The sequence below is a fragment of the Diadema setosum genome, chromosome 20 (assembly GCF_964275005.1).
Source record: "Diadema setosum chromosome 20, eeDiaSeto1, whole genome shotgun sequence".
In the NCBI taxonomy this organism is placed as follows: domain Eukaryota; kingdom Metazoa; phylum Echinodermata; class Echinoidea; order Diadematoida; family Diadematidae; genus Diadema; species Diadema setosum.
The window spans coordinates 21,365,643-21,392,072 of record NC_092704.1 but is presented as its reverse complement, the minus strand read 5'-3'; the positions used below and the strand labels follow the sequence as shown (position 1 = coordinate 21,392,072).

Below are 26,430 nucleotides of genomic sequence, written 5' to 3'. Positions count from 1 at the left end.
AGCTGTCGCCCCCCCCCCCCCCCCCCCCCCCCGTGCTGCACGGGGGCGACAATTTGTACTATTGTACATAGACACTCGTGCTCATACGGTACGTTCAAGGCGTATCCGGGCAATTACCCCGAGAGGGCAATTACCCCCCGGCCAATTACTGGTTGGTGGTAAGGCTAGAGTAGAGATTAGGGTTAGGTTTAGGGTTAGGAGTTTGGGTTAGGGTTAGGGTTAGGTTCAGGATTAGGATTACGATTAGGGCCAGGGGAAGGGTGCGGGGTAATTGCCCAGGGGGGTAATTGCCCTAGACCCCGTTCAAGGCATTTTCATTGCCACAGTAGACTTTTGCTGCTGCCTGCTGCTGAAGATTTATGTGGTAAGACTTTCTTTTCAGTTTGATTAGTATCTAAGTGAAATGATTGTTTAGAGTGGTTTCTATTATCATGTATGTGATGTAAATCGATGTAGGCACCTTTAATGTTGACCTTGGTATTTATATTTATTAGTTTTTCAAGTTGACACTTATCTTGTGTCCCTATTCCAGATTTCGACAACATTGTCCTACCATTCTATGGCATGCATTTCACACTTCTTTCTAGTCCCATACCACGTACTAAGCTTATCCCACACTAAGTACACTCTTATTACTGGACTTAAAGGGAAAATCAAGTCCAAATAAGTTAGTCTGATAAGAAAGAGCAAACTATTACGAGTTCAACGGTAAATTTTTGATCGAAATCGGGTGAAAAATAAGAAAGGTAAGACATTTTGAGGTTTCGCTAATTTTTCAGCATGTCATACCCTAACATTACACTTGCCATATAATTTGTACATAAAATTTTGGAATTTCCAGTTTTTCATTTAAACGCAATTATGCCCGAGGCTCAAATCTTGATATACATGTATCTAACTGATCACTATTCTGAAGTTATTCAACCAGGAATAACATCATGACTTCAATGACAGAAACATTGAATTTTCGTCATTTTTTGTACATGATCAATGGAAAATTGTGAGGTTGTGACATGGTCAGCTCACCCATTTGCAAATGAATATCCATTGTTTAAGAACTGTTCTGCAGAAATACATGTATGCAAAACTTTAAGAATTCATAACTTTCTTATTTTCATCCGATTTCCGTCAAGTTTTACCTTGAATTCGTAAGATTTTACTTTTTTTTTTTATCAGACCATGGACCTACGGGTCCATGTTCAGACTAACTTATTTTTGGACTGATTTTCTCTTTAAAGGTCCAAAGACCCGCTACGCCCTCAATTTTCAGTGGCCATCTTATCATGCATGTTATCATTTTTTCCTATACAACACAAATCTTTTTTCTTTCTTTTTTTAATTACTCTTCTATCTAGTTTTCGTTTAATCCACCGACGATGAACTTGTCAAGGAACGCCTACTTTTCTGGCCTGAAATCGGCAGCTTGAGCTGTCAATATGACGTCATCTTGAGAAGGCTCTCACGATCGGCATGCTCGCTCCGCACGCACGCTCAGTGCACGCGTTCCCGGCACCATCATACCCACCGTTAGCGTTGACTTGCGTACAAATCAAGTTGTAACTTACTCGAGCTTCAACCTACTACGAGTACACTGTACTAGTAACTGAACTGACAACTGTCAGCGTCATTAATAAACAATGGCATCGTCATCTACAGCAGATGTATCCGACAGTGATTTGGGATCCGAATACTCTTGTTCTTATATTGTGTACTCTGATGTCACGTTTCATGAGGAGTCTGAAGACGACATTTTGTTGTATAGAGTCGTGCCCGAGATCGATGCTTCAGAAATGACGGAAGCTGGACCAGACGAAGCTGCGGGACCAGCTGTCAGAGAAGAGGGGAGGCTAGGAAACAGTCTTCGGTAAGTCAGATCTATCGATCTTTTGTGTGCTTGGGTTATTTTCAGATTTCATGGATTGCACTTCTATTTTCATTGGTTTTGTCCACCGTTTGCGACCATTCAACGAACTTCATCGCGCAAACCATTATTACACGGCGAAAATCACTTCACTAGGCCGTCGCGTCTCCGCGCCGCACACATCCATTACACCGCAGAGAGCCTGCTGGCCGCGAGGAGTGAGCTTACATACCGCTGACGACTCGCTTTGTTGCTGACCTGGCCGCCCGCTCGCTCGCGTCCGTTTGCATTTGGAATTGAATACAGCTGTATTGGGAGCCTTGTCGGAACGATTATCATATGAGGCAGTACAGTATGTCAACCGGCAGTTACTGGGTTTACCTGTAGGGTAGTACATATGTATATCACTTTGTCAATGTTAGAACCCTTGCTGTATTCTACGTCAATATATAGACGTGCTTTGCACGGCGTCTGTTAGTGTTGTGGCCTGCATTCGCTGGCTGTTAGCCCGACCAGACGCTGTTAACACGCTACGCGAACAGCGGCGACTGGGCTGTGTATACTGTAGTTAGCTGGCTGTATGTGTACGTACATGTACGTACCAACGAGCGTAGAGCGTACTAGTACATAGCGCGCCAGGACAAGGAAGGGTATACTCTCGTAATTTTACACGTAAACAGGTGTAGTACGCGATGGAACCCAACGGCGGCCATTTTAGGAAGCAAACCGCTGGATAACATCGCGAGCGTGCGAGCGTTTAATACGTGACCTACACATTCTACAGGAGTGAATTCTGCCTCCATTTCATTTTCTCCATTTTAAGGGGGCAAATAGCGGTATAGCTTGGTTTAAGACCTCGAAATTCCGTTCAGAAGTATCACTTATGCCTGAAAATGACAAAGTAATGCTGAAATGCCCATTATTTTTTAATCTGTAGTCCTCCAAAGTTCGAGCTATACATGTACACTTGTACATACATTGTAAGCACTACTGAAACGCCGTTATCTCTCCATCCCTCCCCTCCCTCTCTTTCTCTCTTTTGCCCCTGCTCTTTTGGCCTTGTATCACTCCCTTTTTTGTGGGAGGGGGGGGGTGGGGGTGGGGGCGGGGGACGTGTCCCCCTGGAATTTTTTTCTTTCGGATGCGGACGATCATCCCCTGTATTTTCAAACTTACTTATTTTTCTCTTTTTTTTTTAGCACTATTGATGGAGCTTGTATCTCCAATGCGAATTGATGTTAAATAATTATTAAATGATTATTTTTTGATTGAAATTTCTCAAATGTTCCACCGAAGGTGCATCACATCATTGAATTCTAATTCTGAAAATGCATAGACTCCCTGCCCCGGCCCCTTATACTCCACCTCATCAACTTACACATTGAAGACGCACATATCACGTCGATCCTGGACAATAGTAGTACAGGTCACAAATATAACGAATTCACATTTTCCCTGAATTTCCTCTTTTTTTTTTGTAAAAAAAATGCAAATATTCAACCAAAGTGTGCACCAAATCGCATAATATCAGAGGCACAACATAGAGGCATCCTCTAAGCACAACCCCCCTCCCCGGCCCCCACTGCCGACCTCTACATAGTGCATTGTGAAGACCGACAACGTGGATCAAGTGGTGACAGATATCACGATTCAGCCAATCATACTGTTCCAGAATTGTTCTCTTTGATTGAAAAAAAAAATATAATTCCACCAAAGTGGGCACCGAAATTGTTGAATTTCTATACTTGAAAAATCCAAACGTTTCGACGGGATGGATGGGGCAGTAGCGTGGACAAGTCCTCAGATCAGACCTGGAGGTGTAATTTGCGGCCAAGAGAGACGATCTCAATGTATTGCGGCCAAGGCGATTAATGTATATCATTTTCTTCGTTCACCCCCCCCCCCCCCCACACACACACAGACATCACTACACATGGCCACTTTACCCAGGAAATTTTTTATTAGGGCAAGAATAATCAACATTAGTTATATGGTAAACAAGAGACATTATTTCTTGGGATCAGTAAACAAGTGAACATGTAAGGTGCTTGCGATTACGATTATGATAAATAAGATAATAGATATCACTAAGAATTAAGAAGAGTGTTGATAATAATACATTTTCATTTCATTTCATTTCATTTATTTACTTCAGCATGGCACACATGATTCAGCCAAAAACAAGGGCGGGGGCGCTTGGTCCTCACTTTTTATGCACCATAAAAAAGGAATACATAAGGTGTCACCACTTTGGGCCCCCACTTTCTGTTACCAGGAAGTGGTAAGTGGCTCTAAAGAAAGAAAAAGAAACCTGGAAATGTGAACGCGGTAAGGCTTTGGTTTTGCGCTGAACACCCCCCCCCCCTTTTTTTTTTTTTTTTTTTTTTGCTTGCTTGTCAGCTGAAGAAACCATGAAGTGGCGCCCTACAGAACTACAGACGTTGCGTTGAAGACCCCCCCCCTTTTTTTTTTTGGCTTCTTAGCTGATGAATCCCGGAAGTGGCACCAGCTGAGTCTGAAGTGGGCCCCCACTTTTGAAAAGGACTGTTTTTATGTCCATGCTTCATAATAATACATAATAGAAATAATTACCACTCATCCATCAGGTAGGCCCTACATGAAAATTGACAATTGACATTCGAATTCGAATTCAAATTCTTATTCTATTTTCACTTTTTCCAACAGAATGTACAAAGAAATATGTACATGTAAAATTTGTCATGTGTGTCGTTGAAACCAGGCATAACAACATGTTGATGTGTATATGTGATAAGTGCAATAGAGAGACATATTCATAAATCTTCAAGTGCAACACAGTCAAAAAGCTCACACGTATCAAGAGGTCTGCATTAACCAACCCACGGTAGCCCCCCCCCCCCCAACAAAAAAGAAAGAAAGAAAGAAAGAAAAGAAATAAAGATAACTCGGTGACCCCAAAAGAAGAAATTAAATAAGTGTTCTGCAGCTTTTGAATCTGTAAAAGACTGTATAGAAAGGATAATTTCATTGACCGCCCACAATGATTTCTGTTGGTTGCTCTCGGGAAAGTCATGGTATATTAGCCTACATCGTTAAAGGTCCTGTTTACCTTTGGGAACAGTGATTTAAAAAATGTTCAAGATATCACATTTGATGCACATGTGTAGGTCTGTTGTATCACAAAACATCCTACCAGATGGAATTTTTGCAATTAAGCCTGAAATGTAAGGAGATATCAGTACTTTTCTCATTAAACCGTAACTGTAGACAGTTTAGTCTGGAAACATTTTAATTATAACTATTGTTCACATTTTGTGTATTAACAATACTTAACATCGATTATACAGATTCAAATTTTTACAGTGGTCGTTTCTATCCCTAACTTACATTTTTGGAACTGTTTTGAAGCACTAATGCTGGCTTTTTGTTTCATCTGCAAATGGTAAATTATGCCTTTAACCAGAAAGAAGAGTTGAGAGTGAGGGAGAGAGAGAGAGAGAGAGAGAGAGGGGGGGGGGTCTTAAGCTGTGAGCACCCTCATGCATAATCAAACACCATGGATTAGGTATACTCCCTCTCATGTAGTCATTAGCTCGAATTTCGAGGGACTACATATTAATAATAACGGACATTTCTTCATTTACATTTCGTTCTTAGGCAGGAATGATACTTCTACATGCCGTAATTAGGTCCGAGGTATTTCTTTTACCCTGTATGCCTCCCTAAAAAGGAGAAAATGAAATTAGGGAGGCAGATACCTCTCCATACAGGGTCACGTAGAAATACGCTCGCTGTTGCTCGCCTTGCTTCCTAAAATGGCGCCGGCACATGCTCCATAGAACTCTACGTAGAGTTCTGTGACCTGCCAGCGTACTACGTAAAATCGAGAGAGCAGACCCTCTTAGCACACTGCGTGCGCTTCTATACTCTTTGCTACATACTCTTTGCTACAATTTGTACGTACTGCTTATCGGAGCCGAATATAAGAATATAATACAGTACATGCAGGGAGGTATGATCATGGAGCTACCTCCATGGTATGATCACCTCCGTGGTATATGCTGTGCATACCACTACACATGTACACAGTGGAAATTTCTGCTTAGTGTTAGTGGCATAGCTACCCCTTCTATCGACTGTTTTCTAATACAACCTCGGACAATCTATTTTTGGCGTTTCACACTTCTAATTTTAGTCCCATACTAACTGTGTGGTCGGAGTCAAGTATTCACAACACATTTATCTTTACCCCAGACTTACAGTAACACACACACAAAGGACGGCGGAACCAGTGGGGCATGAAATGTGTGTAGAATTCACTCACAAACCGGAAGTATATTCCACACAAAGTGTACAGTGGCGCGGAAGAGTGTAATTTCGTCGACTGGCGCGCGCTGTACCGAGTTTCCAGTCCGTCGTACACGCTTACCACATACAGAAAATCGTGTATTGTTAGGGCTATTCTGTCTGTGAACGGGGAGAAAGTAATGTACTCATCAGCGTAAATGCATACGTTGCTGTGATGTATCGTTTTAACAGTGTTACCAAGGAGGTTTAAGAGAATGGAGTCACCGCCGTCTTATTTCCTTTGCTAGATGTTCAATACCGCCGCTCAAAAAATATTTGAAGCATGTTCCAGACAGGATCTGCTATGCGGATGTGAAGACAATTTTAATTGACTCGTGTCTCATTGCATAATCACCAGCCACTTTCTACGGAAGATCTTTGTTATGGCGATTACCTTTCGCTATCCCTTCTCATAAAAGGTAGGTGGCACAGACACGAGGATGTGTGAATAAGAATTGCGCAAAAAAAGAAAGCTGAAATAAAAGATGAAAATTACTCGACTTGGCATACTCGGGCACTAATTTGATATTTCTATCAATAAAGAATTATACTTGAAGATTATTCCATATTAATTTTATTTGTGGAAATTAAGTGGAAAAGTGATAAAACCGGCTTTCCAGGATGGTAAAGTTTTAAACATTTTCACATGATACCGCTCTGATTTACACTTTTACACACATTTCTGGACAGGATGGATTGACTTTTGTTTTACATGCTTTATCATTAAGTGTGATTTCATTTCATTTAATAAGTAAATAAATGAGCAAAATATGGCCAACATTAGGCTAGCGTTCAAAATGAATCTTCAGATTGCTCCGCAAGACGGCGACGTCGAACATCGATCATCAAAGGCACAAATTCACCTGTCAAAGTCTTTTGTACATCAGTACAAAACTGACAACTGTTTGAATAATTATAGGCAGTTGGAACTCCAGCCATGAAACTTCCTTGATGTTAAGGGGGTATCTCACCGGGCTTGAAGCTATAACAGTGTAGTTCGGGACTAGTTCGCGACTCCAGATTTTGCTAGTTGCAGAGACGTCTCCGCGACGTCTTCGAGACGTCTCTTGAAAATTACAGAGTCTCCGAGGAGTCGCAAGAAATTTAAACATGTTCGATTTTTTTTGGAGACTTTTTCCAGTCTCCGAGACTTCTCCATCAGTTGCGGAGACGTCGCGGAGACTGATTATATCCGTGACCGCTGAGACGTCTCCGCGATGTCTCCGCGATGTCTCCGAGACGTCTCAGAGACGTCGCCGAGACCCGCTGGAGACCAGAAAAACTGGTGAGAGGTCGTGGAGACTTCTCCGCGACTCTATTTGACGCTGTTTGACCTACTTTAGAAACCACGTGACCCATGTGCGTGCTGACATCCTGCCTAGATCAAGTCAGGTGATCCTGCAACGGCTCCATCATATTTGAAACTTTTTGACACCTGCCACTACTTCTACTAACATGCCACCCAAAGCCAGTGGGGGCCGCAAGAAGAAGGCTGATCAAGTTGTTGTAGAAACTGTGGCTGCTGAGGACGCATGCGATGCCAACATGGCCAAAGAGGCCAAATAATATCCATGGAAAGAGGAGCATCAGCAAATGTTGGCGGACGTCTGGAAGGATCATGCTGAATTTTATGACAAATCCCACGAGAAATTCAAAGATAACGCCTACAAGAGAGAGAGAGAGAGAGAGACCTGTTAAATCCTTCCCTCTCGATAAGAAAAATATGTTTGAAGGGCAGTCCCAACCTACATGTGAGTTTATAGATAAATTCCCCATACATTCATATGCGTGACAATAAATAATTTTTGTGAAATATAGTATTTAATATGCGTTCAATTTTATGTGTTACTGTATATATTTCAATAAAATGTACATTCAACAAAATCCATTTATGTAATAAGGCCAATAAATGTGAGCGTGCATCTCAAAACCAACCAAAACGCGCCAGACATTATTTTTTTCGTTAATATTGAATTGTAAAAGGAGATTTTTAGCTTTAAAACGATTAGGTTCAGGGAAAAACGGGAAGAGAACCCAAGCTTTCTATTTGTTCAAAGAACCTACTGCTTGAAGCATTGTGTTGGGAGCTGGTGTGCCAAAAATAAGACATAAACTCTGTAGAAACCATTGTGAAGGGCTTATCGGATTAATCTGAATTTCCAAAAAATATGAAAAATCTAAACACTCTCATAATGATTATCTAAAACTTTTGGGGTCATGGCTTTCTCTTTTCAAAAGTTAGTAGACAGACTGAAAAATATGTCTCTCGAAAGTCTGCTCAAAACTTTACTTCCCGTTTGTGATATAAATATCCCCTTGGTGAGACCGCAAGCCATTTTTTATGTTGGAGACGTCTCCGCGACTGCTGCGACTGATAAGTTGGAGACGTCGCGGAGACGTCTCCGTTGGTGAGATACTTTACCAAGGAGGTAGTATGGAGTAACAACAGTCTCATTCCCTTCGATCCCATGTTTCATGCCGCCTCTCAGAAATATTTGAAGTTGTGTGCTAAACTGGAGCAGCCCCACAGATAGGAAGACAATTGATTCATGTGTCATTGCACCATGACTAGTCACTCTCAAAGGAAGACATGTCTTTTACTATATGATGGCAATTACTTTTCGCCGTCCCTCCTTACAAAACAAGCGGTACAGTATGTATACATACACGGTGATGTGCGAATGAAAATTGTTCAAAAACTGATGAAATAAAAATAAAAATTACTGGAGTTTACATGACTTTACACTAATCTAACATATGAATGAATAAAGAACTATACTTAAATATTATGCCATATCAGTTTCATTTGTCGGAAGTGATCGGAAGTATGATAAAATCGGCTTTGTTTTGAGGGTACAGTTTCAAATACTTTCAAGACATACAGTACATTGTACAGCTCAGGTTTACACTTTTGCACATAATCCTGGACAGGAGTTACTTTTGTTTCATATGTTTTATCATTAAGTGACCATTCATTCTATTTCAGAAGTAAACAAGCAAAATATAGCCGATATTATGTTAAGAGTTAATAATGAATCTTCAGATTGTTCAAACAGACGGCGGCATGGAACCCCTATCATCAAAAGCACAAGTGCACCTGTGGAATTCTTCTGTGCATCGATAGAAAAATAAGGGCTGTTTGAATAATTACAGCCAGTTGGAACTCCATCTCTCAAACCTCCTTGGTCGAACCAATCATTGTTCTTCCTGGAGGAGAGTCCTAGTACCTCTGTGGAGGGTTGTTGTATGGCTGTTTTCATCCTAACCCCTAAAGACTTCAGTAGATATTTCCTTGAAGTAGTTTTCATCCATGAGCTTTGTCTGGAGATTCGTCTGAAAATTACCTCTCACTTCAGCTGACTGCAGTTAACCAACATTAAATTTCTCCCCCCCTTTTTTTTTTTGGGGGGGGGGGGAGGCTCCTCTTTTTTTTTATCTTGGGCTTGAAATGAAGATTCAGCTCGCAGCGAACAAGCCGATGGTCAGTGTTACCAAGCTTAAGTGTGACATTCAGCACTGGGCATAACTCTAGTAGTGTGAAGCACGTCACTTTGGTTTCTCCTGCGAACCATGCAGAATGTCGTCCTGAAAAAAGGTGTTTGTGATGACTAGCTGTTGTTCTGTGCAGAACCCCGGGAGGAGGCGCCCGTTGTCATTGCACTTTCCAATGCCATGATTACTAAAATTCCTGACCAGGTTTCTGAGTCTTTTCCGACGCGGGTGTTGAAGTCACCAATGATGATAACCTTGTCGTCTTCCCGGATTTGTTGGAAGAAGATGCGGGGATCAGTGTAGAACCTGTCCTTTTCAGCGGGTTCCACCTGAAGGGTTGGAGCATAGACACTGAACAGAGTGACATATTTTCCATTGTGAAGAAAGAGACTTATGGACATAATCCGGTCAGAGTGGCCTGTTAGGTTTTCGAGCCTGAAGGCGATGGAAATTCTTGACCATGAACCCAACTCCGGATAGGCGTCATTCACACTGAGGCTTGCCAGACCAGTAGAGTGTGTAACCGCGCCGTGTTCTTTGAGGTTACCTTCATCTGCAAGGCGGACTTCACTGAGAGCAGCTCTGTCTATGTCGAGTCTGGAGAGCTCATGAGGGCGGACCGTCGTTCAGGTCTGTGGTCGTCGTCCTTGTCCAGCATTGTTCTGACGTTCCAGCATGCTAACTTCAGTTTGTGTAAACCTTTTGAAGGAGGTGTGGCCCTTTTGTTCTGTTCTATTCGACCGCTTGGAAGATGCCTGTTGGCCGCGGCAAGCCAACTAGGTCAATGGAGATGAGCTTTGGTTAGGCCACCTTTTCTAGGCCCCTTCCATGCGGAGCAAGCAGTGCTCTCCCTTAAAAGGGCTGCTTCGTCGTCCAACGTGCTGCCGAATGATGCTGTCGTCTCCAGGTCAGCAACAAGCGACCAATATCCTGAACCACCTGCATGTAGGATTGGAATTGCGGCTGCCAGTGACATTTTTCATTTGCAGGACGTGAAGGGGGAGGAGGAAGTGGACATGTCCTCGGGCCTGCGCAAAGGAGCTTTTAAGTGGAGTGCAGTGTGCGCAGAACTGGCCCCACTCATTAAACCCAAGATTCGTGTGCCGCAGCCAATCAAGCTATACAGGACGTAGCGGCGCAGTCCTTGGGTCGTATGTTTTTACAACGGAGCGTCCTTCTCGTATTCGGGTTGCTTTAATTAACCGGGCTGAAGAGGCCTTCCTCCCCTGTTATTCGAATTATAGCTGGTGACCTTCGACCGCTGTCCACAGAATATGGAGTGATGCGCCCACGCATTTACTGTACGTTGTTCGTCCTGTGGTACTGTGATGTATAGTACTTGGTAATCATTTTAAGTTTGGTTACCATGGGCGCTCCACTCCATATTACAAGTAGTACAGTGAACTTATACCCCATTGTGTATTTACGATCAGTACGCCGACTTTAGGACGGCAGTGCACAATCCCGCAATCTTTTAGTACAGCTGAAAACATCTTGCGTGCAAAAATGTACAGTATATGATGCACAGCACGGAGATAAGCGCTTGGTTATCTGTGAAGCTGTGAGAGCTGTCAATTTTACTCCGCTGTTTTCAGCTCTTGACGAAACAAACACTGTCATATTAATGTACTCTTCCATTGTTTGCTAGCTGACACCAACATAAACACAAATTTAGAAAATACATACTTTTAAAGTAATCATCAGATACACACTCTCTATCGCTCCACACATTGCACGGAAATTTGGCCACTTTCAGGTTTTCGTCCCACTCAAGTCTGAAGCACAGAACTACGCGCGTGTATGTACGTATGCATCCCTGCACCACTGAGAGTCTAGTACAGTGGCCCGTACGTGGCATGTAAATTACAGCACTGTAATGACGTCTTGCAAGCACTGTCCAATGAGAGAGCTAACTCTTGAGACAGTTACCTCGAGTTTCAAAAAGTAGACTAGTAACATTCATCTTGGTAAAATCGCATAGGGACTGAAAAATAGACTACCATCATTCGTTTCTTATGGATTGGTCACAAAGGGTTTGAAAAAGAAGAGATACGTCATTCTGTGTCATATAGAATAGTCCGCTAGGGTCTGGGGTCATTCACCTCACATGAGGTCTGAAAATTCGACTAAAAGTAATCGTTTTAAAATGGAGGATAAATTGTAGGAAGTTCAGCCTGAAAATAAGTTATTACATTTGTGGATAAAGTGCATTATTACATTTGTGGCAGACTCTCGAAATACAGTAATTACATTTGTGAGTAAAATGCGTTACTACATTTGTAGGAGATATTATCACATTTGTGGGTAAAGTGTTATTATATACAGTGTATGTGGGAGTTATTATATTTGTGGTTTAACGCGGGGGGGGGGGAGCAAAGACGAAAAGGGACACCTGGAAATTTGGCACTTTGTACTTAGAAAAAGGGCAGTTTTTTTAATCAGAAAAGGGACATTTTTCGAATTTTCAAAATTTAAGGAGGCAAATGCCCCATGCGCCTCCTGTTCCTCCGCCCTTGCTGATTTATGAAATATTAATAAAAGGGATAATTTTTGAACAGTTCTCGAATGAAGTATTGAGGCTTGTTCACAAGTTAAGAGCTGTAATGGAGTAAAAATGTTCATAGTTTAATGTAATACTAATAATTTACCACAAAGGAAAGTTACACAAACAAGTAGTGTAGAATCATTGCTATACATTTTGTGAACGAAGTTTTACTACATTAGGGGTTTTTTACTACTATTGTAAACAAACAAGCGTTACCATATTGTACTTGTGAACATTGAACTTTACTACATAAGCCAGTTCACAGTTAGCACAGGTCTGCAATGACCCCAGCATCACAGACCATTGAAACTTGGGCAGGTCTTTTGTTGAGGGCCTTGAGGCATTAGGTGCCAGCTTTGTAAGATACCAAACTCCATGGAAAGCCTGTGTCAGCTATTTTTTGTGCCTTCACCTTTAACTTCATGTTAACTGAGTTTGCATGAATCATCAATTCATATTGAGATCAATGGCGATTTCACATTCTAGTCTTCCGAAGTTCTGCAATGACGTTGGTCTGCACATGGGCAAACCTTAACTATGAACTGGTTTATAAGTGGGCGCTACACGGTCTGAGCGTACTCCGGTGGGTCTTGGGGCTTTTTTGCATTCTCGGTTGTTTTCCATCCATCTGAATGCAATTATCATACAGTTCAGACAGCTCAGTTTTAGATTTTCATTTTTAAATTGATCTACCACATGGTTGAACTGTGGTTTTAATTCTCTCCGTCTTTATTGTCGCCAGCTGCGGGGTAGGGGCGTTATGTCTTGTATACTGGTACACGGTGTACACTTTTGTCTGACTTTATAGTACTTTACCTCCAGTACGTCGTAGTAATGGTTTATTGTAAACCATGAAAGAACAAAAATAAATTGTAGTGATTAATCAACAATTGGCTAACCATCTATTTTGTCTTATTTTTTAATTATGCTGACATACATGTACAATGTATTTCCTTCGTGTACTTTAGCTCATCCGGCCCGAATGAGCCAGAAGAGCTTATGCCAAACATGAAGGTTACCTAATGGTCAAAGGTCACAGGCAGGCCCTGGGTCAATGAGCTCAATGCTAAGTTTTTAGGGAGCATTTTTACTATGGCTCATAACTTTTGATCCATAGGTCCATTTGTGACCAGACTTGGATGGTAGATGTCCCGGGGGAGTTGACAGTCACCAAAAATCAAAGGTCACAGGCACTTTGTCAACGAACTTTTATGGCCCAATGTTAAGTTTTACTGCGCGTTTCTATTATAGGATATATGACTTGTGATCCATGGGTCCGTTTGTGACCAAACTTGGATGGTACATGTCCCTTGGACGTTGACGGTCACAAAAATGTCATTGTTCCAAATTGAAAGGTCCAGGCCGGGATAATACCGCCACTTTGAACGAACTTTTAGAAGCGAAATCTCAGGAACTTTGAATGAACAAAATTCGTGGAAAATCACCATTTCTGAGACAAGACTTCAAAACTTATCAAGTGTATTATGTGCGGTATCTGAGAAGACGAATAAGGAATTTGTTTAATACCTAAGGCAATTTTGCTTTTTAATTATTTTTGCAAATGTCGTCTTGAAGATAACATACACCAAAATGTTCGCTTATTGCAGGGGACTTGCCCAAAACGCGATGCGCACTTGCCGGATGTTCAGCATAAACCTTTCTGTATAGTTATGTGTGTGGACTATATTACACGGTTACGAAATGCTTAACAAAAAGAGTGCGATGTACAGTTGTTTTTTTCCTCCCCTTATCAATCTGATGGTTGTTCCAAGGCTATACTAATCTTATGCTGATCTTGTGATTATATACAATTCATCGAAAGTTAAAGAATACTATTCTAAATATATATGTCACGAAACTCTCCGTTGGTACAGAAACTATCCGATGGTAAAAATATTCAGAGTTCATTCAAAGTCAGAGAAAAGATGACTTATATTTGGTGCAAAGAGATATCAATTTTCAATGTTTTCTCCCAAATATTCCTGCAGAATCAACATGGCACCACACAGAACGATGAAAAGCAAAGGACCGGGATGTCAATTCCTGCATAGAATCAACGAGGAAAGATACAAGATTCTTCTTCAACTTGTCGAGGGAACTTTTCATGTGCCTAAAGCACAAATGACGCGACTTCAGAAAAATGTTCGACGACAATATCAAAGACGAAAGGCTGACCTACATGTTCTTGATGGAAAACTTTATTTTCAAGGAAGAGAGGTGTTACCAACACCAACAGCACCTAGGGCTATTAAGCAGATGATGAATGAGAATCCTAGATGTGGCGGTAGAAGCAACTGGGAGCGAGTAAACCGAGACAAAGCAGGTGTCACTTTGAGGGACTTTGAGCTGAATTTGGCAAGGTTTGTCCACCACTCATTCTTGATCTCTCGAAGTTTGCGCTGAAGGTGACTGTATGCGAGATGGAAGGCATCTTTATTGACTGGGCAGGATGGATTCATAAGATGAGCCTGGTTGGCAGATCGTTTCTGAGCCAGTTGATAGCTTCTGGATTTCCTGATAGCTTTCGTCAAACCAATTTTAGAACTTAAAAAAGTAGTTTTTAATAAGAAAAGGGACTTTTTTTCCCGAATTTTCAAAATTTAAGGGGGCAAATGCCCTATACTCTTCCTGTTCTTCCGCCCTTGCTGATTTATGAAATGTTAATAAAAGCGATAATTTTGAACAGTTCTAGAATGTAGTATTAAGGCCTGTTCACAAGTTTAGACTTGTAATAAGTGAAAATGTTCACAAATGTAATACTGTAATAATTCACCACAAGGGAAAGTTCACAAACAAGTAGTGTAGAATCATTGGTATACATTTTGTGAACGAAGTTTTACTACATTATTTGCTTTTTACTACTGTTGTAAACAAACAAGCGTTACCATAATAGTAAACTTTATATACTTGTGAACCTTGAACTTAACTGCATAAGCCAGTTCACAGTTAGCACAGGTCTGCAATGACTCCAGCATCACAGACCATTGAAACTTGGGCAGGTCTTTTGTTGATGGCCTTGAGGCATTAGGAGCCAGTTTTGTAATCATTTTATACCGAACTTCATGAAAAGCCTGTGTCAGCTATTTTTTTTTTTTTTTTTGGTACCTTCACCTTTAACTTCATGTTGACTGAGTTTGCGTGAATCAGCAATTCATGTTAAGATCAATGGCGATTTCACATTCTAGTCTTCCGAAGTTCTGCAATGACGTTGATGTGCACATATGCAAACCTTAACTATGGACTGATTCATTAGTTGGCGCTACACGGTCTGAGCGTACTCCGGTGGGTCATGGGGCTCTTTTGCATTCTCGGTTGTTTTTCCATCCATCTGAACACAATTATCACACGTAATTCAGACTGCTCAGTTTTAGATTTTCATTTTTAAATCAATCTACCACATGGTTAAACTGTGGTTTTAATTCTCTCCGTCTTTATTGTCGCCAGCTGCGGGTGTGTGGGGGGGGGGGGGGGGCATTATGTCTTGTATAGGTATTACTTTTTGTTTTGACTTAAAGTACTTTGCTTCTAGTACTTATGTAATGATTTATTGTAAACCATGGAAGAACATAATAATTATTATTAATCACAAATTGAACTAACCGTCTCTTTTTTCATATTTTTTTTTTTTAATTATGCTGACATGTGTATTTCTTTCGTGTATTTTAGCTCATCCAGCCCGAATGAGCCAGAAGAGCTTATGCCAAACATGAAGTTCACCTCGTGGTTAAAGGTCACAGGCAGGCCCTAGATCAATGAGCGCAATGCTAAGTTTTTAGGGAGCATTTACTATGGCTCATAACTGATCCATAGGTTCATTTCTGACCACATTTTGATGGGAGATGTCCCAGGGGAATTGATAGTAACGAAGATCTAAGGTCACAGGCACTTTTCAACGAACTTTTATGGCCCAGTGTTCAGTTTTACTGCGCGTTTCTATCATAGGATATAGCTTTTGATCCATAGGTCCGTTTGTGACCAAACCTGGATGGTACTATGTCCCTTGGACGTTGAAGATTACCAAACTTGGATGGTACATGCTCCTTGGACGTTGAAGATCACAAAATTGTCATTTTTCCAAATCAAAAGGTTCAGGCCGGGATAACACCGCCACTTTGAAGGAACCTTTAGAAGCGAAATCTCAGGAACTTTGAATGAGCAAAATTCGTGGAAAATCACCATTTCTGAGACAAGACTTCAAAACTTATCATGTGTATTATGTGCGGTATCTGAGAAGACGAAAAAGGAATTTGTTTAATACCTAGGCAATTTTACTTTTTAATTATTTTTGCAAATGTTGTCTTGAAGATTACACCAAAATGTTCACTTATTGCAGGGGACTTGCCCAAAACGCGATGCGCACTTACCGGATGTTTAGCATTTAAGCCTTTCTGTATAGTTATGTGTGTGGACTATGTTATACGGTTACGAAATGCTTAACAAAAAGAGTGCGATGTACAGTTGTTTTTTTTTTCTCCCCTTATCAATCTGATGGTTGTTCCAAGGCTATACTAAACTTATGCTGATCTTGTGATTATGCACAATTAATCGAAAATTAAAGAATACTGTTCTAAATATATGTTACGAAACTCTCCGTTGGTACAGAAACTATCCGATGGTACAAAAATTCAAAGATCATTCAAAGTCAGAGAAAAGATGACTAATATTTGGTGCAAAGAGATATCAATTTTCAATGTTTTCTCCCAAATATTCCTGCAGAATCAACATGGCACCACACAGAACGATGAAAAGCAAAGGATCGGGATGTCAATTCCTGCATAGAATCAACGAGGAAAGATACAAGATTCTTCTTCAACTTGTCGAGGGAACTTTTCATGTGCCTAAAGCACAAATGACGCGACTTCAGAAAAATGTTCGTCGACAATATCAGAGACGAAAAGCTGACCTACATGTTCTTGATGGAAAACTTTATTTTCAAGGAAGAGAGGTGTTAACAACATCAACAGCACCTAGGGCTATTAAGCAGATGTTGAATGAGAATCCTAGATGTGGCAGTAGAAGCAACTGGGAGCAAGTAAACCGAGACAAAGCAGGTGTCACTTTGAGGGACTTTGAGCTGAGTTTGGCAAGGTTTGTCCACCACTCATTCTTGATCTCTCGAAGTTTGCGCTGAAGGTGACTGTATGTGAGATGGAAAGCACCTTTTTTGACTGGGCAGGATGGATTCTTAAGATGAGCCTGGTTGGCAGATCGTTTCTGAGCCAGTAGCTTTTGGATTTCCTGATAGCTTTCGTCAAACCAATTTAAGAAACTTGAAAAAAAAGGTAGTTTTTAATTAGAAAAGGGACTCTTTTCGAATTTTCAAAATTTAAGGGGTCAAATGCCCTATGCTCCTCCTGTTCTTTCGCCCTTGCTGATTTATGAAATATAGATAAAAGCGATAATTTTGAACAGTTCTAGAATGTAGTATTAAGGCCTGTTCACAAGTTTAGACTTGTAATAAGTAAAAATGTTCACAAATGTAATACTGTAAAAATTTACCACAAGGGAAAGGTCACAAACAAGTAGTGTAGAATCATTGCTATACATTTTGTGAACAAAGTTTTACTACATTTGTGGCTTTTAACTACTGTTGTAAACAAACAAGCGTTACCGTGATAGTAAACGTTATATACTTGTGAACCTTGAACTTTACTACATAAGCCATTTCACAGTTAGCACAGGTCTGCAATGACCCCAGCATCGGAGACCATTGAAACTTTGGCAGGTCTTTTGTTGTTGGCCTTGAGGCATTACGACCCAGCTTTGTAATCATTTTATCCTGTGTCAGCTATTTTTATTTGTGCCTTCACCTTTAATTTCATGTTACTGAGTTTTCATGAATCATTAGTTAATTTTAAGATCAATGGCGATTTCACATTCTAGTCTTCGAAGTTCTGCAATGACCTTGATCTTCACATGCGCAAAACTTAATTGCGAACTGGCTTATTAGTAGGCGCAACACGGTCTGAACATACTCCCATGGGTCGTGGGGCTTTTTTGCATTGTCGGTTGTTTTTGCATACATCTTAATACATTATTGTCATACAGTTCAGACAGCTCAGTTTTAGATTTTCATTTTTAAATCGATCTACCACATGGTTAAACTGTGGTTTTAATTCTCTCCGCCTTTATTGTCGCCAGCCTGATGTTTAGCATAAGCCTTTCTGTATAGTTATGCGTGTGGAATATACGGTTACGAAACGCTTAACAAAAAGATTGTGACATGCATTTGATTTTTTGTTCTCCCCATATCAATCTGATGATTGTTCAAGGCTATACTAAACTCATGCTGATCTTGTGATTATGCACAATATAAACACAAAATCGAAAATTAAAGAATATTGTTCTAAATATTATATATGTCACGAAACGGTCCGTTGGTACAAAAATTCAAAGTTTATTCAAAGTCAGAGAAAAGATGACTTGTATTTGGTGCAAAGAGATATCAATTTTCAATATTTTCTCCCAAATATTCCTGCAGGATCAACACGGCGCCACACAGAACGATGAAAAGCAAAGGATCGGGATGTCAATTCCTGCATAGAATCAACGAGGAAAGATACAAGATTCTTCTTCAACTTGTCGAGGGAACTTTTCATGTGCCTAAAGCACAAATGACGCGACTTCAGAAAAATGTTCGACGACAATATCAAAGACGAAAGGCTGACCTACATGTTCTTGATGGAAAACTTTATTTTCAAGGAAGAGAGGTGTTACCAACACCAACAGCACCTAGGGCTATTAAGCAGATGTTGAATGAGAATCCTAGATGTGGCGGTAGAAGCAACTGGGAGCAAGTAAACCGAGACAAAGCAGGTGTCACTTTGAGGGACTTTGAGCTGAATTTGGCAAGGTTTGTCCACCACTCATTCTTGATCTCTCGAAGTTTGCGCTGAAGGTGACTGTATGCGAGATGGAAGACACCTTTTTTTTTTTGACTTGGCAGGATGGATTCATATGATGAGCCTGGTTGGCAGATCGTTTCTGAGCCAGTAGCTTTTGGACTTATTGATAGCTTTCGTCAAACCAATTTTAGAAACTTAAAAAAAAGGTAGTTTTTAATCAGAAAAGGGACTTTTTTTTCGAATTTTTAAAATTTAAGGGGTCAAATGCCCTATGCTCCTCCTTTTCTTCCGCCCTTGCTGATTTATGAAATATTGATAAAAGCGATCATTTTGAACAGTTCTGGAATGTAGTATTAAGGCCTGTTCACAAGTTTAGACTTGTAATAAGTAAAACTGTTCACAAATGTAATACTGTAAAAATTTACCACAAGGGAAAGGTCGGAAACAAGTAGTGTAGAATCATTGCTATACATTTTGTGAACGTAGTTTTACTACATTTGTGGCTTTTAACTACTGTTGTAAACAAACAAGCGTTACCATGATAGTAAACTTTATATACTTGTGAACCTTGAACTGTACTACATAAGCCAGTTCGCAGTTAGCACAGGTCTGCAATGACCCCAGCATCACAGACCATTGAAACTTGGGCAGGTCTTTTGTTGATGGCCTTGAGGCATTACGACCCAGCTTTGTAATCATTTTATCCTGTGTCAGCTATTTTTTTGTGCCATCACCTTTAACTTCATGTTACTGAGTTTGCATGAATCATCAGTTCATTTTAAGATCAATGGCGATTTCACATTCTAGTCTTCGAAGTTCTGCAATGACCTTGATCTTCACATGCGCAAAACTTAATTGTGACCTGGCTTATTAGTAGGCGCTACACGGTTTGAGCATACTCCCATGGGTCGTGGGCTTTTTTTTTTTTTTGCATTGTCGGTTGTTTTTGCATACATTTGAATACATTATTGTCATACAGATCAGTCAGCTCAGTTTTAGATTTTCATTTTTAAATCGATCCACCACATGGTTAAACTGTGGTTTTAATTCTCTCCGTCTTTATTGTCGCCAGCCGGATGTTTAGCATAAGCCTTTCTGTATAGTTATGTGTGTGGAATATACGGTTACGAAACGCTTAACAAAAAGAGTGTGACGTACATTTGATTTTTTTCCTCCCCATATCAATCTGATGGTTGTTCAAGGCTATATTAAACTCATGCTGATCTTGTGATTGTGCACAATAAAAACGCAAAATTGAAAATTACAGAATACTGTTCTAAATATTATATATGTCACGAAACTGTCCGTTGGTACAGAAATTCAAAGTTCATTCAAAGTCAGAGAAAAGATGACATATATATAATGAAAAGAGATATTAATTTTCAATATTTTCTCCCAAATATTCCTGCAGGATCAACACGGCGCCACACAGAACGATGAAAAGCAAAGGATCGGGATGTCAATTCCTTCATAGAATCAACGAGGAAAGATACAAGATTCTTCTTCAACTTGTCGAGGGAACTTTTCATGTGCCTAAAGCACAAATGACGCGACTTCAGAAAAATGTTCGTCGACAATATCAGAGACGAAAGGCTGACCTACATGTTCTTGATGGAAAACTTTATTTTCAAGGAAGAGAGGTGTTACCAACACCAACAGCACCTAGGGCTATTAAGCAGATGTTGAATGAGAATCCTAGATGTGGCGGTAGAAGCAACTGGGAGCAAGTAAACCGAGACAAAGCAGGTGTCACTTTGAGGGACTTTGAGCTGAGTTTGGCAAGGTTTGTCCACCACTCATTCTTGATCTCTCGAAGTTTGCGCTGAAGGTGACTGTATATGAGATGGAAGGCACCTTTTTTTTTGACTTGGCAGGATGGATTCATAAGATGAGCCTAGTTGGCAGATCGTTTCTGAGGCAGTAGCTTTTTGACTTCCTGATAGCTTTCGTCAAACCAATTTTAGAAACTTGAAAAAAAGGTAGTTTTTAATCAGAAAAGGGACCTTTTTTCGAATTTTCAAAATTTAAGGGGGCAAATGCCCTATGCTCCTCCTGTTCTTCCGCCCTTGCTGAATTATGAAATATTGATAAAAGCGATAATTTTGAACAGTTCTAGAATGTAGTATTAAGGTCTGTTCACAAGTTTAGACTTGTAATAAGTAAAAATGTTCTACCACAAAGGTAAGCTACACAAACAAGTAGTGTAGAATCATTGCTTTACATTTTGTGAACGAAGTTTTACTACATTAGGGGGTTTTTACTACTATTGTAAACAAACAAGCGTTACCATATTAGTAAACTTTATATACTTGTGAACATTGAACTTTACTGCATAAGCCAGTTCACAGTTAGCACAGGTCTGCAATGACCCCAGCATCACAGACCATTGAAACTTGGGCAGGTCTTTTGTTGAGGGCCTTGAGGCATTAGGTGCCAGCTTTGTAAGATACCGAACTCCATTGAAAGCCTGTGTCAGCTATTTTTGGTACCTTCACCTTAACTTCATGTTAACTGATTTTGCATGAATCATCAGTTCATTTTAAGATCAATGGCGATTTCACATTCTAGTCCTCCGAAGTTCTGCAATGACCTTGATCTTCACATGCGCAAAACTTAACTGTGAACTGGCTTATTAGTAGGCGCTACACGGTGTGAGCATACTCCCATGGGTCGTGGGGTTTTTTTGCATTGTCGGTTGTTTTTCCATCCATTTGAATACATTATTATCATGCAGTTCAGACAGCTCAGTTTTAGATTTTCATTTTTAAATCGATCTACCACATGGTTAAACTGTGGTTTTAATTCTCTCCGTCTTTATTGTCGCCAGCCGGATGTTTAGCATAAGCCTTCAATCTGATGGTTGTTCAAGGCTATACTAAACATATGTTGATCTTGTGATTATGCACAATAAAAACGCAAAATCGAAATTTAAAGAATATTGTTCTAAATATTATATATGTCGCGAAACGGTCTGTTGGTACAGAAATTCACAGTTCATTCAGTCAGAGAAAAGATGACTTATATTTGGTGCAAAGAGATTTCAATTTTCAATATTTTCTCCCAAATATTCCTGCAGGATCAACACTGCGCCACACAGAACGATGAAAAGCAAAGGACCGGGATGTCAATTCCTGCATAAAATCAACGAGGAAAGATACAAGATTCTTCTTCAACTTGTCGAGGGAACTTTTCATGTGCCTAAAGCACAAATGACGCGACTTCAGAAAAATGTTCGTCGACAATATCAGAGACGAAAGGCTGACCTACATGTTCTTGATGGAAAACTTTATTTTCAAGGAAGAGAGGTGTTAACAACATCAACAGCACCTAGGGCTATTAAGCAGATGTTGAATGAGAATCCTAGATGTGGCAGTAGAAGCAACTGGGAGCAAGTAAACCGAGACAAAGCAGGTGTCACTTTGATGGACGTAAAGAAAATGTTGAGTAAGTCAAGGCAGTACCAACATCACCGACCCTTGTTAAAAATTAAGGTTCCCCCAAAGCAAATCAATTCACGGAACGTGAATGAAATTGTGAAAACGAAAACTGAATAGACATGAACAAGGACAGGGTACTCTACAAGTTAAACATTTTGTCTGTGATGGATACGTTTTCTGCGTTTTATACTGCTGAGGCCGATTGCCAGGAAAACGAGTGCCAATGTCGCAAAGGCCCTCAAAGGGTTGTTTTTGCTATCACGGTACTCCAAGAATAATTCAATGTGATCGGGGTAATGATTTTAGAGGGTCAGTTGAAAAACCCCTGAAAGAAGAAGGTGTCAAGATAATCAGGAGCAGTGCATGTCATCCGTAGTCCAAGGGAAAATGTGAACGTTCACATAGGGAAGTGAGAAGTAAGATTGACTTTTAGATCCGCCAGCGCTCGTGTTTCAATTGGGCGAGAATCCTGCAGGAAATTCAAGAGGCCATAAATGACTTGCCCAAAAACATTCTCGGCGACAGGTCTCCCGCTGAGATATATGCCAACTGGGGTAATGAAATACTGTGTCTGCAGGTGGGAGAAGCTTCCATGCAGGTAAATGAACTATTTCTGAAGAAGAGTAAATGGAGCCGAACAGGCGTGTATCGCACATGTGAGAAGGACCCTGGTGCTCATTAGGTACTCACCAAGATGTCGAGGAAAACGAATTCCTCGGCACAGATATGCACTGTAAAGTCTAACTGAGGACAGAGTACAAGGTCAAATTTGGACAGCCCGACGGCAAATTATCCACAGAGTGGATATCAGTATCTGACATGACGGGCATCACAGGACTCCATGAAAAACCTGCTGCGAAGAGATTAGTTTTTCAGTCATTTACTGCTATAAGGCTGAAAGTTAATTTACAAATTGTATACAATGTGTTATTATGTCGGTTGAAATTGAAAGGTAGAAAACTTTGTTTGATTGATTTCGCCAAACGGAAACCTCCAAACTGGAAAGATACAAATTATTCGATGACTTATAAAGATATCAAAATTGTTTCTTGCACTTTCCATTGGCTCAATGGTATAGAAGTTTGTCTATTACCCGTTTGCCTCAAACAGTTTTTGACAGTCTCAAAGAATACGTACGTCTAAGAAAAATACATGTATACATAATGGCCATAAAGCTCCAACCGAATTTACAGACAATCTGATTTGAAAATATTGTGTATGTTATAATCACCCAAATAATCTACGTGCGCAGGTGATGGTTCCAATTCCCATGCATGCGTGTCAAAGAGTTTGATGTGTTCACTTTTGATATTGATGTTAATATCTTTTCGATTTCAAGACGATTGCAGTTTACAAAGATTTTACAGTTATCAATTATCTAGAAAAAAATAACATACATTATGGCTTTCAGAAGTAGAATGGTTATGATTGTTTTTTTCGCATCCTCCCGAAAACCGTTTATGTTATTTAAAATTGTAGGCGTGTAACCTGTAAATTATTTTTGTTGATTTTCTACATGTACATGTATTTGAAATAGAATCACACTTCTGTAGCCATGAACATGCAGTTTGATCCCATTGTTTTCCAGACTTATTTTAGTTAATAAGCTACGGAAACACAATTACATATGTCCGAGGGTGGAAAGGACCTATGCTTAACAGTATCGGGATCCCATGTACAATTACACATATGTATAAGTATTGTGAGTGTATGACATCATTTAAAGAAAAAAAAAAATGCTTTGGGAATATTCATTTGTAAATGTTGATATCTGCTTTTGTCGTTGGATGATCAATTTTGATCCTTTCGTTTCTACTGTATGTTTGGCCATCGATTTACAGGCCTGTTCCTCTGAGATCGTTTCAGTTTCCTTAGAAAATAATTTGCAAAATGACATGTATTCGCTTAACAGTCAACCCTGCCCGAATATGTGTGAACAATGCATCATATCTTACAAAGGTTACTACCGTGTGAGTCAACACTTTACACTCAAAATATCAGTTCTCATCATGAAAGCTTTGTGTTAAAGGCATAATTTAACACTTTGAAGATCAAAACATAGAATGAGCTGCATGGCCCTACGTGCTAAAAGAATGTGTTAAGGGTGTAAAAAATATGCTTCGTGGTTATGATTTAGTGGTTAAAAATGTGAAAACTTAAGATAGCACCTCCATAGACTACTGTGTTAGCTTAACTGGTGGTATAACGCCAGTTAAGCAAATGCATAGATAGCCTAAATGCATGATCTTCATTTTTTTTCTTTGTTGTTTTTTCATCCATCTGAACATGATTATACATGTACAGGTCAGGCAGCTTAGTTTGGGATTTTTTTTTTAATTGGTCAGCCAGATATACTGTCATATTTTGTCTGTAAATTCTATTATAAACGTTCTGAAAATATATTTTAGCTTGCATCATTTGATGTTTACTCTTGGGTGAGCAGAGGATACATGTTTTGTTTGATGGGATATAAATATCAACTTGCGCCAAATTTACTCCTTGTGATTGTGATGTCCGTCACTTTTGAATACTGACATTAATTTGGTATCTGCTGATGCGAAATAAAGCTCGAACCAAAATTTGTCATGACCCGCATATTAGAACACACACACACACACATACACACACATACACACCCCCCCCACACACACACACACATAGAGAAGCACACATATACACCCACACTGAACAGAATTAGAAAAAAGATACTTCGGGATGTTGAGGAACAATTAATTATTTTCATCATTTCATAATCAATTTTAGGCATTCATGTTTGCATGTCTGTTAATGAAGTGAGAACAAAAATAATCATTTTACTGATCGTGCGTGTGCGTACAAGTTTCTGCGTGTTTTATGTGTGTACATGTTTGTTGGTGTATGTGTGTAAGCGTGTAAGAGTGCACGTGTGATTTGATACGTGCTTCATGTTTGATATGTTGTGTGTTGGTTTGACAGTGTTATTTGTATTTGCAAATTCGGCATTAATGTTCACATTCGAAATATCTTGTTCATTCACCTACAAGGAGAAAATTGGCGCAAATTGTTTTTAAATCTGGCAAACAATGCTCGCTTTCCATACAAACATAAACACATACAGCTGTATAATCTTTTCGGAGAGATCATGCAGGCACGGGATGGTATAACGGTGATTTTTCTTCTCTGCACACCGTGTACTTTACGTACACGTATGTTCTTGCTAGGTTGCTTCGGAGTGTCGGGCTACCCACAACCGGCTAAAGCGTTTTGATGTTTATCTTCTTTTTTGTGACCTCCGAAGAACAGAGGACTATTGTGTTTGCCCTGTGGAAGAGGGTCCTGATAACAGCAAGCATAGGAACCAAGGGGTGGTGTGATTGGAGATTTTGGTACTGGTCCAGGTCCATGTGAGTTAGTTTTCTGTAAAGTAAAGTATAGAGAGCACCATCAGCTTCGATGTGGACTTCCATCTTATTTAAGAATGCAAGTTTCATGTCCTTGCACGCAGTGGCGTATCTAGGGAAAACGGCGCCCGGGGCAAGCGCGAAAATTGCGCCCCTAATTTATGAAAAAGTTTTCAACCCCAACCCCATCCCGGTAGGGACTTAAAAAAAAAAGAACCCACATGATATGCTTTTTCAAGCACTTAAAAGGGGGCTTTTTAGGGTGATTTAAAAGTAATAATTTTTTTTTTTTGATAAATTGTGGCGATTTTCAGCTTACAAACATGGAATTCTTGTCTTTTTTTAGTTATTAAATCTTACAATTCTAATCAAGATATAGTGACGGCCTGCTAGATAACGATTTATACCACCAAACTGAAGACTTGAAAAATACATGTACTCTATTAGTACGAGCGAGGGAGCCGAAATTTGTATATTTCCGCGTCATCTTTACGTTTTGTTCTTATCTTCTTTGATTTGTTTTTTTGTTTGGTTGGGGTTTTTT

At 40.0% G+C, this 26,430-nt stretch overlaps 1 protein-coding gene across 1 annotated transcript; it reads left to right on the top strand.

Moving 5' to 3' along the window:
- The first annotated feature begins 1,586 nt into the window (after positions 1 to 1,586).
- LOC140243735 (uncharacterized) lies at positions 1,587 to 25,021 on the top strand. The gene is made up of 6 exons (XM_072323400.1): positions 1,587 to 1,864; positions 14,213 to 14,584; positions 16,941 to 17,312; positions 18,706 to 19,077; positions 20,481 to 20,852; positions 22,146 to 25,021. Exons 1-6 carry the CDS (start codon positions 1,638 to 1,640, stop codon positions 22,621 to 22,623), a joined length of 2,193 nt encoding a protein of 730 aa, XP_072179501.1. The 5' UTR covers positions 1,587 to 1,637; the 3' UTR covers positions 22,624 to 25,021.
- The last annotated feature ends 1,409 nt before the right edge of the window (positions 25,022 to 26,430 follow it).